Below are 19,032 nucleotides of genomic sequence, written 5' to 3'. Positions count from 1 at the left end.
CTTAACTCACGATTACAATTTCATTGTCCGTACATCTTTAAGCCTCTCTGCTGTTTGTTTGTTACAAACGTTTTCACCTTGTTTCAGGAATGTATGTTACTTTTCCAGAGACGGCTTCTAATCCGTGCTACAAAATTGTTCTAAAACCTGATCTTTTTTTCACTGTAAGCAACAGCAATACATGAAATTTTATTTGACGAGAGAGAAGATTAAAATAGACCAGTATAATGAAACACGGAAACATGCAAGAAAAAGGACCTCAACCGACTCCTACCAACATATTGTGTACACATGTTGCAAATGCTAAATGCTATCGTAACTTCTGAGTAAAACAAGAGATAAATACGTGTTTAGGTATCTTTTTTTTCAGCGAGTGAGTTTTTTTTTTCCAATTTTACTGAACTAGTTCACCATAGTCTTTACGATCTCGTGGAGTAACTGAACCTTTTTTCTGCTTAGTTTTGCTGTCTTTTCTTGCTATCTGCTTTTTCCTGCTCGAAACTACAAATCTAAGTGCTACATAGAACATTTATAATGATATTTTAGTTAAGTCACTGCCTGTGTCATATCAAGTAGTTTTACTGTTCTGGTTTTGCTGGGACGTTCTTGCTCTCATCATCCTCACCCATTGTGTCCCGGTATTCTTTAGCTTCCTCAAATGTTTCTTTAGAGAGAGCAGATGGTTCATCTGGAGCGATCTTACGTTCCTCTTCTTCTTCCTTTTCTTCTTCTTCTTCTTCTTCTTCTTCTTCTTCTTCTTCTTCTTCTTCTTCTTCTTCTTCTTCTTCTTCTTCTTCTTCCTTTTCCTCTTCTTCTTCTTTCTCTTCTTCTTCTTCTTTTTCTTCTTCTTTCCCTTCTTCTTCTTCTTCTTCTTCTTCCTTTTCCTCTTCTTCTTCTTCTTTTTCTTCTTCATCTTCTTCTTCTTCTTCTTCTTCTTCTTCTTCTTCTTCTTCTTCTTCTTCTTCTTCTTCTTTTTCTTCTTTTTTCTCTTCTTCTTCTTCTTCTTCTTCTTCCTTTTCCTCTTCTTCTTCTTCTTTTTCTTCTTCTTCTCCCTTGTTGTCTTCGTGTTCATTAGCTTCTTCGCTGGTTTCCTTCAAAGGAGTTGATGGTCGGTCCGAGGTAGTTCGATCATCTCTGTCACTACTTTTGGTTTCAAATTCAACGGCCTCTTTTTCTTTTGTATCCTCAAAGGAAGTTGATGGTTGTTCTATGGAAGCTGCCTGTTGTCCTTCCTTGTCCTGTTCAGAATCCTGCTTTTGTTCTGATTTGAAACAGAAGGAAACAAAACCTTGATATTTGTTAATCGGTAAGTTGATTGATAAGTCAATCAGTTAGACAATTGGTTAATTTGGTATTATCAACTGAGTTGAAAACGTAAGTAGGCCACCGTAAAGAGTTTTAAGGCTGACGTTTCGAGCGTTAGCCCTTCGTCAGAGGGATTGGTCAGTCTGTCAGTCAGCCAGTCAGTCAGTCAGTCGGTCGGTTAGACAGTCTGCCTGACGGCCCCTCAGTCGGTCATTCAAACAATCAGTCAGTTAGTCAGTTTAACGGTCTGTTAGTCAGTCTGTCTGTCAGTACGTCACTCAGTCTGTCAGTCAGTCTGACAGTCAGTCCGCCTGACAGTCAGTCCGTCTGACAGTAAGTCAGTCAGTCTGTCCGTCTTCGTTTTTCAGACAGTCATGAATTTTATTAGCTAATCAGACAGTCAGTCAGTCGGTCCGACTGTCTGTCAGTCAAGTGGCCAGTCAGGCGGAGTTTATCAGTTGTAGGTCGGTCTTCTAATTTCAATTAGTGGATTGGCAAATTAATAATTAATTATTTTGACAACGAAAGGCTCGTGAAAAACAGAGCTAATTCATGTAATCTTTGGAACTGATGCTTGAAAATTGATAGCAAAACAATTCGATATCATTTGGACGCATGAACATAACGTTTATAAAAAGCTTTCAGGGAAAACAAAACAAAATGAAGTGAATTTAAGGAATAGAAAAAGCGACAAAAAAATTAGCTGAGGAAAATAAAAGTAAAAATATAAGTAGCTGCACTAAAAAACTACAAAGGTGGCTTTGGCGTAAATAAGAAAGATGAAAGCTAAGAAGTAGCGATGACTTATGAACCGCTTTAAAACTGATTTGGTACAATGAAAACTTTACCTTTTCCATAAGTCGTAGTTTGGACTGCATTATCTCGTGGTGCTTTGTATGGATGAACTGAAATGGAAAAATTAAGATTAGTGTTTTCGTTAGCAATCAATGTATTAGCTCCGAATGAGAATATTGATGACATTAAGATTTCATTTCTATGACAGAGATGAACAAAGTGAGCATCCAAGCACCTCTTTCTATGGAGAAATGATGACCCCTCAGATCTTTTTCTTGATAGAAGTCTAAGCGCAATGCTTTCGGGGTCCTCTCAGGTTCGTTTCCTTTAACTCTCTATAGGTTTTCCCACTAATAGTTACTATTTTCTGAAAGAGCATTCAAGGGTCTGTCCTTTGATACAGACTCTCAGAGAACGACTCACCTTCCACAACAACCATTTGCAAATTTCCTCCGTTGCCCTCATCTTCGTCTTTTTCTGCTTGAACAACAAAATGGTATCAAATTATCCAACAGGAATATTCTTAAATGTTCACAGTACATAATCCCTTATCCAACGCTAACTGAAAAAACTTATATTGACGATCGAGTGTGAAAATGTGTAACATTAAGCAGTCAAACAAAAATAAAATTGCTTTAAATAAGCACCTTCTCCGCCAATCAACAAATGTAGCTGTAAATATCGAACACAGCAAATATGTGACATCTACTTCATGATAACAGTTATACTTGTGTGTTTATTTCATAACTGTTCCAACACATTTAAGCTCGACTAAAGTAAGATCCAATCTATTCTCTACCCTATTGGCCCACGAGGCAGCGAAGTTTATCCGGGTTTTCTTTGCATGCAACGACCATTCTTATTCAGCGTACGTCATCCTTCCCCCCCCTCCCCCCCTCCCCCCCCCCGTTTCCCACTCTCCTACAATATTCGTCGAGTTTCGTCAATTAAAAATGCCAAAACAAATTGTGAATTAGGTTTTGTACGACAAAAAAAAGTAAACTGATCAAAACCTTTTTTAGAAGTCCACGTTAAAAGATCAAATAATGCATATCCATCTTTTTAATTCCAAGGACTTAATTGCGATTCTAAAGACAATGTTGGGTCTTGTTTGTTGTAATACCTGCTTCAGCCGGCAGCAAATGTTCTTCCTCGTTAACTTGGCCTACACCTAACAGAAAATGAATCATTTGTTTTCCTTTCTTTATTGCTTTTGCAAATCATTAATGGGAATTCTTCTTCAAGTTCTTCCAATATCGTTAAGGACAAAACAGATAAAGGTGTTAACGGCTAATTTGAATTGGTTACCAGTGGTTTCGTACCGGCCCACGGTCGTTTCATACCCGGTCGATTCGTACCCAGTCAGTTGAGTTGTTTAGTACCAATACTAATAAAGTATGCTGTTAATGTCAAGTATGTTTAAAGTGAGGTCTCTTATTTTAAATAGCGATACAACCTGTGCAAAACAAGTTTTGTTAATGTGACATCAATTTTTGCCACACGACCACCAAAGGTATATTGAATAAATCAATAAAGCTATAAAGAAAATTAAAGAATAAAAAGTTTTCATTTTCGCCCTTCATCCATTATTTTGACATAGATCAGCTTCCTAACTAATTTATCTTGTATTCATATATTAACTTTTTCTGGTTTGTCGGGATAAATGCCAAAGATCAATTTAACAGAAGTTACCTTGCTCCGGATCTGCTTGTCCAAGTTGCACCATTTCCACCATTTCTAGCATTCCATTATCTCCTTGTTCCTGATCTACACCAATCAACATACATGTATAATAAATATACATATTTATACACACGAGTTATATATATGTATGCTCATATAATCGCATATAATGTTGTGAATACTCTAAAATTGACCTTAGTTGAGTTCTTTTTATACTTAGTGAGCTTTTCCATTATTGCGATAAAATGATAATGTTTCTAATTCCATTAATTGCACTGAGCTATGTTATTTTCAGGCAAACTGATATGAGCTTTTATGTCCTATCACAAAAATAAGATACCACCCACCTACAGAGTGACTAAAGAAAATGGTAAACCTTACCTTGATGATCTTGCTGTTTTTTACAGCAAGAGAAAAAGTTGCGCACATGGTTCATCAAAATTCGCAGTTTTGGTCGCAATATGCCTTGCACCTATTTGGGGAATGAAAAGCGAATATTTCATTAAATCTGTATAAATTAAGATAGAATATGATAGAGAGTTTACAAACGTAACTTTCATAAACAATGTTAAAGCTGATCATACGACTTAAACACAAGGAAAGCCGATGCTAGAATCAGCCAGTTAAGTTGCATAGCCATTTATCCAGTTCTGATATTTTCCAAATGCCTCAAAAAGAACTATGAGAAATTTCTCAAGTAGCTTTCAGAAATTTCATGTGCAAATTTTTTTAATGATATTTTTCAAGGAGCGGAAATTTTCGGGTGAAACGAATCATTTTGAAATTCAATGTGACAGCCGTGTTCATTTGCAATTGAAACATTTGATAAGCCACCTACTTCTTTTTTTTATGAACGAATTCACTCATTGGACGATAATTCCACGATAAGGTTTTTCCTAGGAAGCTTATGACGTATATCTTTCATTATCTACTTTTAAGCATTCCGCAAGGATAAGTAATTAACGCATAAACACGATGGAGGAATCCGTCGCGATCGATTGCATTGTAATAATGTAAGTCCCTGTCTTACCTGAGGGGTTGATAAGGTGTAGATAATCGGATTCAAGGCTGAGTTAATTGGCAGCACAAACACGGCGATCCAGGCAGGAAGATCGCCTCGGGGACTGTAATCTTTTTCAGCCAAAGACCTGATACCCGTGACTATTATCGGCATCCAACAGGCGCAATCTGTGAGAATGATAAAGAAGACTCTTTTGGCCAATGCTTTCTCCCTTCTGGCACTTGCGTTCTTCTTTCTTGCCTGCACCTCTCGTCTGGTTCCCTTCTTTGCGAGCTGACGGCTGGAGAGATAACTTTTAAGGAAGATTGCGACATAAGCTACCGTCATGAACAGGAAGAGGAGGAAGTTTAACCCAACGAAGATGGCAATGGAGAACTCCCAACCAGCTGGAAACCTGTTGGACAGTTGCAGTGGGAGGCACACAACGGATCGTCCGTAGTAGGCAGGGCGCTCTAGGGCGTCATAAAAGTAGCTAATGCCACTGAGGGGAAGGAATGCGATGACAAAACCAAGGACCCAAATAATCACGCACAGAATGTGTGCCTTCCTGGGAGTCAGCCCTCTGCCATGGTATGGGAAAACGATGTTCTTCAGCCTGTCAGCAGAGATGAGGGCAAGTATCATTACAGAGACCTCACTGGACAGCACTGAGATCGCACCTGTGACCTGACACGACAAACCGGATCGCCACTGGAAGTCATGCAGATAGTAACTTCCCGACCATGACAGGTCTTTGGCACCTAAGGTGACCAAGTAAATGCCCATCAAGCAATCCCCAACCGCTAAGTGCATTAACATGATAAGCTGGACTATGTTTCTCTCTTTAAAGATCAGACGCCATACAATTACGAACACAGCACCAAGCAGAGAAAGGATTCCGATTGCCCAGATACTTTTACGTGGGGCTGAGTCGCGAAACATGCTCTCGCAACTGGCGAAGCTGTCGTCGTATAAAGAGGTACATTGGGCGTCTTCTTTCGTCAGATGACAACACATAAGACTGGTGTCCACTATCCTGTAATCCACAATGTAGAAGGCAAGCACAGTGGTAATAAAAATACAAAAGATATGTTGTCATTCACAGAGGGATGTATAATCAAAATGTGGGGTATAGCTTATTTTGCTGGTCGCTATTGGCTCAATCTACGAATAGTGAATATAACGGTCTTTGAGGCACCAAACTTTCTGCTGATTTTGAAGCTAGGTGAGGTAGGCTGTGATTATATGGAGCCTCAAAAAGGAAAAAGGAAACCTTATACTTGCAAAAGATTGTAACTTCAACAAGAATCTCTGTATAACTACAAGTTGTCAGTAGGTTCAACCGACCCAGCTAAATATTTGCGGAGCGTGTGGATGTTGAGTACGAAATCTTACGATTCCTCCCCCGGCCCCCCTCTCAAAAAGTCTCAAATAATGCGGGATGGAGGGCCTGAACTCAGGATTTTTGAATGACAAGTCCAACGCTAATGAAACATAATATAATATGATATTGTACGTTTCACTGACCACGGAGAAAAACTTACACTTTCATGATGTCCTTCATTCCATCGAAAAACCCGTTAGGAAGCTCAGACATTTGGTTTTTTTGCATATTCCTAAAAATAAAAAAGGCTACCATCGATAAATAGGTATGGATAAAAAAAATTGAAACTGCACCGTGATGTCAAAATGCGTGCCCCCTTGTTGCGTGTTTAAATTGTGTTTAAACGCCGTGAAGATTCATCCTTTTTTATAGCCCAACGTCCCTGAGTTTCAGTCTAATTTCTAACTAGGGTCAATCTCGGAACAAACCATACGTTTGTGTAAACTGACGATCCCGAGGTGCCTCTCGCTCTGTGCTCGCAATAAATACCTGTAATCTTTTCTCAAAAATAAGCCAGTTAAGGTTTTTTATTGTACTATTGTATCAGCGACATATTAACTGCAGTAGGATAATATTCCCTGGAATTCAAGCAGTTTAGTCGCCCTACACTTCTTTCGTGCTCTAGCCGCTTCCTAAGTGCTTTATAACAGAACAGAGCACAGTCAAGGCTTCTCTATTTGTTAATTAATGTTGTAAGGAGAAATGCTTTCTTGGTCACTCGTTGGAATTAAAGGGTGAAGTGAAACGACAACTAAAATACGGTTTCTCTGTATTTTTGTTGCAAAAAATATAAAGCTAGCGCTAAAACATCATGTTCCTATTTCATGATTTTCAATTTAAAATTGTGTTTCTTTACAGGACGTCATTGTTATAAACCAATTTTTATTTTTAGTAAGCCCAGTAGGATAATGATGAATTTCATCAGTGGGTATTTGCTCACAAAATAACCAAATTTGGAAGGTCCTTAAAGTTTTCGTTGGTGACACCGGGAATCTTGTTATCAGAAATAGTGCTGTGGAGAAAAAAAAAATCTGCGTTAGGAAGTAAAAAGTCACAGCTGTGATATCCACAGTATTGTGAGGTTAGGGCAACTGCTCACGGGAAAGTCAAGTGTGGTGTGATGTTTTGTGGATCATTTGTTATAATGTGAATTATATTAGTAAAGAGTGGTTTTGAGGGGTATGACGGGAATGTTGAGGTATTGTGTGTCGCGGTATGACATGGTAAAGTGTGGTGGATGTGCTATGGTGTTCTTTTTGATGATACGGTGTGTTCTGGTGTTGTATGGCATGGAAAAGTGTGATATGACGTGCCGCAGTGTGCGTTTTCATGATATTGTGTGCTGTGGTGTGGTATGACATGATAAAGTATGATGTGACGTTTTGTAGTGTTCCTTCTCATGATATGGTGTGCTGTGGTGTGGTATCACATGATAAAGTGGTATGACATGATAAAGTGTGATGTGACGTGTGCGAGATAGTAAGGTGTGTCTTTTATTGAGGGTTTCATAAATATAAAGTTTGAACAATATTGTAGATTTTAAAATTATATGATGTGCTGTAATTCAATGGGGAAGTGTGGACATAAGATGGTTTAAGAGCGTGTCCACGAGAGTACCAGGCAGTAGTGCTACATGCCATCTCACCGATTTCATTGAAACTTTGCCAGTTTAAAGGGTCTTCCCCAAAACTCTAAAAGACAAACTGGTTTCTGTTTTGGTTTTTCCGGGGGGAGATAGACCACCCTCCCCCCCCCGGTTTTTCTGGGTTTCCACCAAGGAAATCGCTTCAAAATAGGTAAATGTATGAAGCTCTCACTGCGATGGTATTTAACCAATTACTCTGAGGGTCTCCACACATATTTTTCCATCCTTATTTAATGTCTGCGGCAACTATCAGCTAATTTGATTGACGGCTCGTCAATCAACAGAGGCAAAGAAACGACTGTGTTTTTAGACTTTTCGATTCGTTCAAATATTTGACAACTTTGAGGTCAAATATCTCTCCTTGCCAGAAGGCTACAACACTAATCTTGATTCCTCTTTATAACCCATCATTTCATTTCTGAAAATCATTTGGGCACCATCGTATTTTTGTCTTAGAGGGCTTTTATAATCTGCGGCTGTGACATGTTTCTCTCTACACCTGTCACGCAATTCTTGCTCTAAGCGGTCACTGACTAGATAAACTTACATTTTTTGGCTCTTTATACAAGATGATTGATCAAGAAAGGTGAAAAATGTGAAAAACTTCGAGTCTTTTTGTAGGAATGGAAAATTTCACGTTTTTCACGATGCATGTAGGCGAAAAATCGAAGAGAAAATCGTAGCGTTTCTTTCTCCAGTCGTTTATTACTTTAGAGATTCGCTAAAATCAGCAAATATGGCTTTTGTACGGCACAAAACATTCATTAGTCTAAAATTTGATTGTTTATCATCATCATTGCTCATTTTAGGAGATTTTAAAGTCACATGCTGCGTGTTGGTTGACATTACTACAAGTTCCAGTGTGCTACAACTTCGGCTTTTACAGACGAGAAATTCTGCGCCCTGGGTAGAGAGCAAATATCAATAGTTCTATCAGACTAAAAACTGTGCTTCTATCCCGAAAATAAAATTAAAATAGAGTTGTCGTTGTCACTTACCGTCATCGAACATTTCCATGCAGAATTCTTTGTTTTCTAAGAAAAGGTGGCTGCTTTTTTTTGTTTTCCAAAGAGCCCATTCAAGTCCGTCCTTAAACGTAATCATCCCCTGTAGAATGGCAAGCCGGGCTTCGTTTATTTCCTCTTGACCTTATATTAGGCGGATTTGTTTGTCAGCTTCACTGTGTTTGTCTTTGCTAGGGTGCTTTTGGATGGCAGTCAATGACTGAAACGTCTCGATAAATCCATCCTTTTAGCAAGAATATCTCGCTTTCTTGTTCTGTCTGTGATGGATTGGGTATAGTTCTCGCAATTACCCGCGTTCAGAGATCTGTTCACGTTGTGGATAACCACCCGCTTCTACGATTAGTTTGCTGAAGGTTTCTAATGTGATGAGCCTAGTGAAACCCTGTGGCGCTCCAAACTGTGCCAGTTAGTCTGCGCTCTAAACTTGTCGCGGTTCTTAAGTCAGATGGAGGATCGGCCTCCTCTATTTATGTGAGCGCCTCTATAGTACCTGCGTATCCCCAGCAATCATATGATATAAAGTTCATCTCAGTCACATATCACCAGTTAGGAAAACTGATGTTCAGATAAGCGCTCTTCTTGCCCTTCTTCCTTATTCATTGCCGACCTAAGATAGCAGTTACAGTACTCGTTCTATTAGGTTTACAGTCACCTTGCCACCAGGAAGACTCGTCACTAGCTTCGATTTCTTCTGCCATCTTCAGATTCACATCTCTCTCAACTTTACGTCTCCAATTTTTATGAGGAGGATACTGGCATTTACAAACCCGAAGGTCTGAATCCCACACTAAGTTGTGCACGATATTTGAGGCATATCGTGAAATCGCGGCCTTCGTAACTCTCCAGATAAGCCAATACGCGCTAGAATAAGCTTCTTCTCGGACGAAATACATGTTTGGGATACATCGACATCTCTCAATTTTTTTTTTAAGCCGTACACCCACGAATTTAGAGGTATGAGCTGTTGCCGTCCCTGGCTAGCGCGAAAAAAATAACATTTGGTTCTACAGTTAGTTGCAAATGAACAAGACAACTGCACCATCTTGACTCTATCAATTCGAGTGTTAGATTGAATTAAGGGCTTTTTAGATACTTGATTTCTTATGTGGAATCACTCTGAAGACGTAATACAACTGATACACCTACTCTACATGGGATTAACAATGTCTGTTGTGCTGTTGCGAGAAGGAGGAAAATATTACCGTAAGTGTAAACTCTTTAAAAGTTTCAGAGACGTTTCAGAGATGTCTATCTTCGGCTGTCACAAAAAATTGACCCCCAATCAAATTTACTTGGAAAAATTACAAACTCCTTGTTCAAAAAATTGGAATTCATTTGACCAATACGCCGCTTGTTTCAATTTTGCTTTTTCCTCGCGCGGCTATAAAACAGTTCATACATTGGCCAATGAATAAAATATTTTGAATTACCGTTCGGAATTTTCCTTTTTTTCTGCGTGCAAATCAAGGGTAGACAAAGTTGTTAAAACATATGACAAGAATTTCATGGGGTTCACCTCGAAAATTTTCGTTGGCCAAAGTCAAGACGCGCCAAGCTAAGCGACATCGCCCACGAGTAAAATAATTTTCCAAAGAATAAATGTGGCGAGCGTGAGGAAACGCACATTTTTTTCATTATTGTGATCAAAGCCCGATGATGTACCTAAATGGGTAGTTACGGTATCAAACCATTGATTATGGCAGGGTGAGCTAAATTTTTCTGTCAAGGTCGACGTGACTTCACATTAAAAGCGTTTTTGACGGAACAAACTAGTAAGCATCACTGCACGAACTAAGAAAGTAAAAACTTGTATTTATCTTCCACGCGTTTTGCCTGACAAGAGTAGACTTTATCAATGATTTTTTCAAGTAGGGTAAATAAGCTTGCTCATGTGCAAATAGTAAATAAGTTGTCTCTTTACTATTGAAGCCAGTGGACAGAATTGCGCCAGTTGCGCCTACGGTGTTATACATGCGTAACATTTTCTGGACGTTACATGTACGAGTACGTGATCCGTTTGAGGGTCACAGAGTTAGTGTAAATAGTTGACCCCTCAACATCACGTAATATCTCTAGTTTACAGAGGTCTTAGAACGTTTCTTTACATGGATTTGCCTTCTGCGGGTAGAAGGCTAGAAGCGAATTTCTCAGGCGTAATTGCCTTTGATTTCTCAATTAATGTTGTGGCAAACACAGTTTTTGGGAGTCATGAAACAAAAAAACTTATCAGGACCTAGTTTCATGTTCTAATGGAAATAAATAGCAAATAAAAACACATTCTCTTCAGAAATAAAGTTATAAATAACAGGGGTTCTCTGAAACAAAAAATATGTGTGCAAACCCTCAGAGTAATTGGTTAAATACCATCGCAGTGAGAGCTTCATACATTTACCTATTTTGAAGCGATTTCCTTAGTGAAAACCAAGAAAAACGGGGGGGTGGTCTATCTCCCCCCGGAAAAAACCAAAACAGAAACTGGTTTGTGTTTTTGAGTTTTAGGGTAGACCCTTTAAACTGGCAAAGTTTCAATGAAATCGGTGAGATGGCATGTAGCACGACTGCCCTATGCTCTCGTGGACACGCTCTTAAGTGGTCCTTATTAATCTACACGAGTAGTGGTCTGTAATGTCAAAGTATGATATGGCATCGTATAGCATCGTATGATATGGAGTGCTTCTTGATATTTAAAATTAAAATCCATCAAGTGATTTTTGCGAACGTTGTACTTACAGAACCTGAAGATTTCTCATGCCGTTGAAAATCCCTTTGGGTAAATTCTCGAGGTTATTTTCAGAAAGATACCTTAAATGTAAATTATGTTTTAGATAAATGCCCAAATTTTTTTTATTGGACTGGCTAGGCAAACGAATTAATGTTTATTTGTTAGAGGCATCACTTTGCATCGCGGTTACGAGATGTAAACACGTGCATTAACAGGGAAACGAAATGCTAGCTACAAAGTGATAGCTACAGAACATGAACAGACACGAAACTTGCGGATTACAACAGTTATTCCAAGTAAACCCTGCTATATCGAGCTACTGACGCAAACAAGATATCGTGGATTTAGAGTCAGCTGACAGTATGAAAGTAGTATCACAGACAACTCCCCGTCTTCTCGATCAGTTTTTCACCCGCGTTATCCCTTAGACTGTTTTCAATGCAACATATTCCAACGATATTATTTAGTACAAATGGGAGCCATTCGGTTGTGCCACGCCCTTGATGAAGTTGTCTTTATTTTTTTTTGTAATAAAGAATCCGTCGAATTTCTCACGCATTACTTACTATTTTAAAAACAAATTTTAGTTCTCGAAGCGAGCAAAAGCGCCGTCAGCATGTTCTATAGTCTCATTAATCAAGGTAGAATAAGCCAATCAGTATCCTTTTTAGAATGGTTCAAATGATCTGATTAGTTAAATAAGACTAAAAGCTGTCAAAAATGTCAAACAATCAAATTTTACAACCATCAAACTGCATAATCTGTATTAGTTCACAAACTGAAAAAGTACGTTGGCAGGTCGACTTTAACATTGTTGCCTGAAGTTTTCCAGTCTTATAACAGAATCTTAAAGTGAAATGTGCACTGAAATCCGAGATAGTTGTGGCTCATAAAGACACGCAAAATTTTTTTTCACATGACAATCAGAAAACAAACTGCTCAAGTCGTATGTTTACTGAATGAACGACAGCCAAATTTACAGTTGGCCGCGATTGACCTCATCATGATTGCAGTCGCTCTGACACCGTCATGAATTACATTAATTTTAACTGTTATGCCAATTTGGTTATGTTTTTCATGATTCCTGCTTGGTTCTATTTTGTTTTTGAACACGAAACTATATATGCTATACGAGTGTTATCTATGTTTGATTTTTATTGCCGTAAGAAAGCTCACAATCTCACTGGGAGTGAAAACCTTCGAAACTCGGACTGCCCATTTCGTTTTCTCTTTGAGGATTTTCTTCTCTGCTCACGTTTTTTAATAACATCAATTACGGCGCATGGCATGTTTACAAAAAATAGTAAACATTGGCAGATAGCGTGACAGCTTTAGCTCAGCTCCGTCTTTTGTACTCTGTTAGAACACTTTCTTTCAATCAAAGACAGCGCGCGATAGCGAGATTAAAAAATGGATTCACTTTCATATAGAAACTGAATCCAATGAATAGATTTACTATGCATATTTTTAAATTAGAGAACTTATTTAGTTTCGATAATGCTTTCGCGGATTACAATATGTCATTATTAAAGTAAGTGATATCTTTGAACCCAATCACAAAACTTACAGCCCGTTTAAGTTGACCAGAGTACGAAGCAAATCCCTGGGGAGGCTCTTAAGCTTGTTCTTGTCCAGTTTTCTGTGGCATATAATAAGTCAATGAAAATGCAACGAAGAAAGCTTTGGAGCACTGTGAAACATAGTATATCTCTTCAAAAATACATTTTGTGACGTTATACCGCCAGGCGTAATATAAAGCTCGGCGAAAAACACTATCCATGGGACATTGGGTGTAGTGCTTGATGACTTACATATTTAACAGATTGGAGAGGTTGGCAAAAATATTTCCGGGTAGTTCCTCGAGTTGATTGCCTGACAAAATCCTATGGAAAACAGAGATGGCGTAAAAGAAACTAGATACCAAGTTGAAAGTTTAGTCTAGTTTCGCTATCAACCGTTTCAGGAGGATCGAGGACTAACCTGTTGCTTATTGATTACATAGCTACTTCCGATACTTGCTTCTTCCAATCAAATAAGATTGCTTAAATCTGCTTTAACACTTTGCCTGAGGTAATTCCTCAGTTTTGCACCGCGCATCCTGTATTGCGCATAAACCTCACGTAATCAGAGGAATGAGCGCCCACACGGTATTGTTTTTCAATCTATGGATCAGGAAAAGAGGTACGATGGTCTTTAGCTCCTGAACGAGCACGGCGACCCATACATATATTTATATATTTTTTTTTGCATAATTTTGGTGCAAAATGTATCCTCTTTAAATTGGATAAATGTAAAAAAAAATTTTTTGAAGGAAAAAAAAGCATGCACGAAGCCCGTTACTCGAGGATGTAAATTATAACCTTAAAAGGAACGACTCGAGGAACATGTCGTTTAAATTTACGTGATTTTCCCAAAATCACATATCAAATTGTTCCATGCACTGGAGACTTTATATCTATCAAGTTTTTTTCACATGTGTTACTTTAAAAACCCAGTGCAGCAAAATGTACCGTTAATCGATGAAATGACGCGTGTAATTAGTACCAGTACAGGCATAAGTGGGGTAAGTTTGGTTTATCATATCTCCAAAACAAGCACGGTGACCTATCCCTTTTATTGTAATTTCGAAAGAGACATTGGTAAGGAAAGTTTAAGGAAAGTTTTAAAAAAAATTACCAGTATGCTCGGTAACTTGTTTTCTTTGAGGAGTCACCTTAATCGACAACAAAAACCTCTACTCATCCTTTACAAAAAGATAGTTACAGACGGTAATTGTTTTTATCAGAAAGGTTGTATTTGAACTAAGCAAGTGAAAGGATGAATAAATTAATAAGTAAATAAGAAAGTGAGAGAGCAACAGCTAAATGAATGAATGAAAGAAGAAATAATTAAACTAAATGGTAAATTTAGAATTTTTGTTTCAAAATTTTGTGCATTAGAAGCTACTTTATATTTGATTTGTTCTTTTTAGCAGTTTTCTTCATCAATTTGTTTCTCTTGATTTTTAAATTTTAAGTCTTGATGAACTTAAGGTTTCATATACATTTATTAGAACTTAGGTAGTATCTAATAACACCAGCAAATCTTTATTCTTCTTGCATGCTCTTTGTCGAAATTTATATTTTTGAACATTTGCTTTAATTATCTTTTTTTTTCCCCAATGCTGGTCCCCCTCTTAATGAAAGCGCTTGCCTTGTAGCTTATTTAGAAAATTGTTGGTTGGAAAGGTGAGCGACGTTAAAATCATTAATTAAGATCTAGCACTTCCGGGTTTTATATTTGAGAAAACTGAAAAATCTTAGATTTAATTCATCACTTACAGCTGTTTAAGCTTCTTTAGACCTTTGAAAAGTCCTAGGGGCAGATATTTAATTTCGTTGTTTGACAGATCCCTGAAAGCAATCGTTTATTTCATGAATCGCAACAGAAACAGATCCTGCTTAGCCCGAGGAATGGTGAAACCAAGTGTTCTTTTTTTAATGGGTAAGACTGATTACTTTCGAGGCCAAGCTAGAAAGCAGACGTTAGCATTACTTTTCAGCCGCCTCCAACATGTGGTTTTATATTTTTCAGGTAGTTATTAACTACTCACATTCTATATTTATAAAGTGTATCAAAATCAAGCTATAAGTCTTCGCCTCAACCCTTAATATTCTCCTCCACAGCCGCTGTTTGATCTCGCATCGCAAACAAGTCTTCCCCCTCCCCTTCCCATCACCACCCAGAGGCACAATGCTTGTTGTGTGACGAGACTAATAAACGGCTGTGAAGGAGAAACACAAAACGGCTTTTTTGATGTTATAACAGTGAGAGCAGTCAGCAGCTCTTGTGTCACAAAGCAAGTAATTCTCGGCTTTTTCTAAATTAAATAAATTGGAACGCTTTATATTACTCTTTATACCAGGGTCATTGCTATGACCTGGATACGTTTAAGAATTGATAGGTTAAGAGGCAAAAAGAAAACCCATGCTCGTTATGGCTAAGAAGGTAACGAAACTTGACCTGCCAGCCTCCAAAGTTACTGTTAGTAACTAAGTTTTTAATGATATTCAAACTGGGCACTGGGCTCTTTTACATTTGCAACAGGGTTTGGAGAGGTAGAGGAGGGAGGGCTCCAGAGGCTCACGCTCACCCCCTTTCTTCGCTGCATTAAATTGATTGATAGTTTCCTAACATCTGAGTATTGACTGGTTTTCTTTAATTCGTATTTCATCATTATTTCGTCCAAATTTTTAGGAAATATAATCGAAAAACTAAGCTTTTCTCTTAAGTCAAAATGGCAATATCACAATATTTGCAGTGTTCATATTTGTTCATGGTGTTATTTAAGAATAACAATTTTATTTCCCCTTTCCCTTTTCAGTCAGTCTAACTTGACAAATTACGACTTTTCAGGAGGTAGAAATATAAGATCAAAGGGCTTTTAGATTTAATCTTCAACGCATTCACTCATAGGTCATCCAAACTGATTAAATCTGTGAACAGTTCTGGGGTTAGCTTCTTCAGTTTGTTGTTACGCAACCACCTATAAGAGTGGCAAGAGAATCAATGGATATCCAGACAGATAAACACACTGAAACGAGAAGCGGGCAAAACGGAGGGAGAGATATGCGGAAAGACAGTATAAAAATAGGGAAAACAATCTACATAAAGGTTAAGAATGGACTGATAGAGGATAACAACAGAGAGACTCAAAAAAAAAATTGGGTAAAGGTTATAGATGAGTTAACGAGCTGGTTTGCAGCCTTTAACATCATTTGGAAGGATTAATGAAAAATATAAAAGTCTGATCATAGAACAGCCTTTGCAAGCTGGCTTGTCATAAATTGTAATATCCCTATTAGTCTTCTTGCCCTGCAGTGAAAAATCGTTAACGTCTGTCGTCAGGATTTGCTTTTACAAGTTTAAATCCCATGCCAGAAAGTTCCTTTAATCATAACGTTATTAGAATCTTAAAAAGGTCTCACTTACAGCCTTGTTAAATTCTTCATTCCTCGAAACAGGTTATCAGTTAATTCGTTGAGATTGTTGTCGGACAACTCTCTGCATTGTTCATAGAAATAAAACAGAAAACAAAAATAATGGTACCATAAATGTCTTAAACCTGTGAGTAACATTTGATCATGTATTCTGATCGTCCGGGTGAGGGAAGTGGTGAATGACGCTTGCACAACCTCAGCAGAAGTCTTCATTAAAGACTAGTGAAGAGTTTTTGTCAGTCGAACTGTTTATAGTCCGGTTCGTGCATACTGATTGGTCAGTTTTCCCATGGTGTTATTGTCTGCAAGACTCGAGTACCCGTTAGTCGGTCGTAGTTGGTCGGCTTCGATCCGTCGTTAAAGGTCGTTCTCTTCGGCTCTATTTGTCTGCAAATACCGTGAATAAGACGTTTGTATGATATTGGCAGTTTTAGGCATCTGTTGAGGGAAGTCTGTTCTAAGGTAGCAAATTTGCTGGCCAGAATCTGTCGTCGTAAGTAGTGGAGCTGTAGGTCAGGAATTACGTAGAGTCCCAGTTGATAGTGTCTTCATAGAGTGAATAATGTTCAGCGATGTGAATTTTGACGTCACCGATTATTGCCGCTCGTTTGTGTCCAGTCATGCGGTTGTTTTTGAAGTTTTTCCGATAAAGGATATTTGCAGGATGAGCAGTTGATCTTATAAAAGCTCCCTGTCTGTTTTCTGGCTTTTCCTTGTCTCTGACTTTGGTTAGGAACTGATGTAGTGTAGATATCTGTAGGCGACGCACGTGAGACCTTCACTCTTTCTTTCTCTTGATTTCTTCTGCATTCGCACCTCCCGGGACCGCACGGCTTTTTGGCCTTACTCAAGTGGTCGCTACAGCCCTTATATGGGGATTTTTGTCTTATGTTTTTAATTAAAAGGTCGCAGGGCCGCAAGGACTATCAGCGCTAACTGCTAACTAACCTAACGTGAAACTAGCTGGAAGTAATCAAGAGGGAAATAAACAGGTCAATGTAAATCACGAAAAAATTCAAACTTCTTTGCCGGGATATCTAGAGGAAAATAAGTTCCCCGTAAATCGAGTGAACTCAGCTTTAGTCGTTCAATCACTGACTGACGCACTTTTCCTTACTTAGAAGAGAGGAAAAGATAAAGGAAATCTATATGGAATGATTGTCTGAATCTAGGACCTTTTTTTATATTCACCTACGGTCTAATATATCGATCGCTGTTGAGTACTATACAGCTTCAGTAACTATGAAGAGTAATTCGTTTTCTACTTACAGCCACTCTAGGTTTTTATTTTCTTTGAAAACAATCGGTGGCAGTTGACTGAGCTGGTTAAGGGACAAGGACCTGTAAAATATTTTTTAAAAGTTACCCCATACCTTAATAGTTAAGTTTTAAGGTGCACACTAAAGAATTGGAATTAGTTCGGATATATCGGTTCTCTGACCTTTAGAATTCATTATAGGGAAAAAAGTGTTATCATATTCTTGGTAAGCACAGATCGTTTAGATCTTTATGAGACGTTTGCATGAGAACGTTAGCATTGATGAAAAAGTTTTCAACTGAAAATTGCGAGTTACAGGTGCTTACAGCTTTCTCAGAGAGGTAAGGTTACCAAATATCGTAGAAGGAAGGCTTTGCAGTTTGTTGGCGTGTAACCACCTGCAGTTAATTTATGTGGAAATAAGCTTCTACCATCCTAAATTTGAATCCTAATTTTAGCTTTCCTGTCTTTGTAATATGATGTCCAAATATCCATTTAAATTATAAAAAAAAACCCGCGTAGAAAGTGACTGTTGCAGGAAATACTAAATAAACATCCTGCACGGTAATTTCTTTACGAGTAATTTGTTTATAAGTCATTGTGTCACTAAGAGAGAAAGATGGCGATGGGTGCCATAAAACTCGACAAATGCAAATGCATAAAAGATTTGAAAAAAGTCCTCGGTGAAAATTGCCAATTAGTTGGCATGAATAATATTAGGCATGTATGTTGCGCGAGAGAATACTCTCGAATCTACAAAGCTAACTAAATATGTTTTGCGGTCGTCATTTTTTGATATATGATCAAGGGGGAGAATTTGAAAATTGCCTCCATCGGGAGCTCGAGCTATGCAACGTGGAACATTCTCATACTACCCCACATTACCCCCAGGGGAACGGTCAAGTTCAGCGCTTCAACCGGACACTTTTGTGAATGCTCCGTACCTTGCCAGAGACCCAGAAATCACGTTGGGCAGAACACTTGAACCATGTGGTACACGCTTAAAACTGCACGAAATACGAATCAACTGGCTACTCACCGTTCTTCCTCCCCTTCGGTTTCCACCCCCGTTTACCGGTAGACTTAATTTTTAGAACCGAAGATGAAAGCAACCTCGTGAACCACTCACAATATGCCGAAAAGTGGCGAAAAGCAAAGACAGAGGCATACAAATTAGCAGGAAAAACGTCCAGTGAAGCAGGCACACGAGCTAAACAACGTTATGACCTGCCTGGT

At 38.4% G+C, this 19,032-nt stretch overlaps 3 protein-coding genes across 3 annotated transcripts in view; 1 reads left to right on the top strand and 2 right to left on the bottom strand.

Moving 5' to 3' along the window:
• Positions 1-19,032, bottom strand: part of LOC149049776 (uncharacterized) — a 180,470-nt gene that overhangs the window by 5,287 nt on the left and 156,151 nt on the right. The window lies entirely within an intron of this gene.
• Positions 1-19,032, top strand: part of LOC113670765 (anoctamin-5-like) — a 97,354-nt gene that overhangs the window by 20,489 nt on the left and 57,833 nt on the right. The gene's annotated exons all lie outside the window — the stretch shown is intronic.
• On the bottom strand, positions 579-6,395 carry LOC149049788 (G protein-coupled receptor GRL101-like). The gene is made up of 4 exons (XM_089197408.1): positions 6,328-6,395; positions 4,814-5,819; positions 4,165-4,255; positions 579-742 (listed from the first exon to the last, which is right to left on the bottom strand). Exons 1-4 carry the CDS (start codon positions 6,393-6,395, stop codon positions 579-581), a joined length of 1,329 nt encoding a protein of 442 aa, XP_089053534.1.

Source organism: Pocillopora damicornis, chromosome 2 (genome assembly GCF_964200805.1).
Source record: "Pocillopora damicornis chromosome 2, jaPocDami1.2, whole genome shotgun sequence".
Taxonomy (NCBI): domain Eukaryota; kingdom Metazoa; phylum Cnidaria; class Anthozoa; order Scleractinia; family Pocilloporidae; genus Pocillopora; species Pocillopora damicornis.
This window is presented reverse-complemented; position numbering and strand designations above follow the sequence as displayed.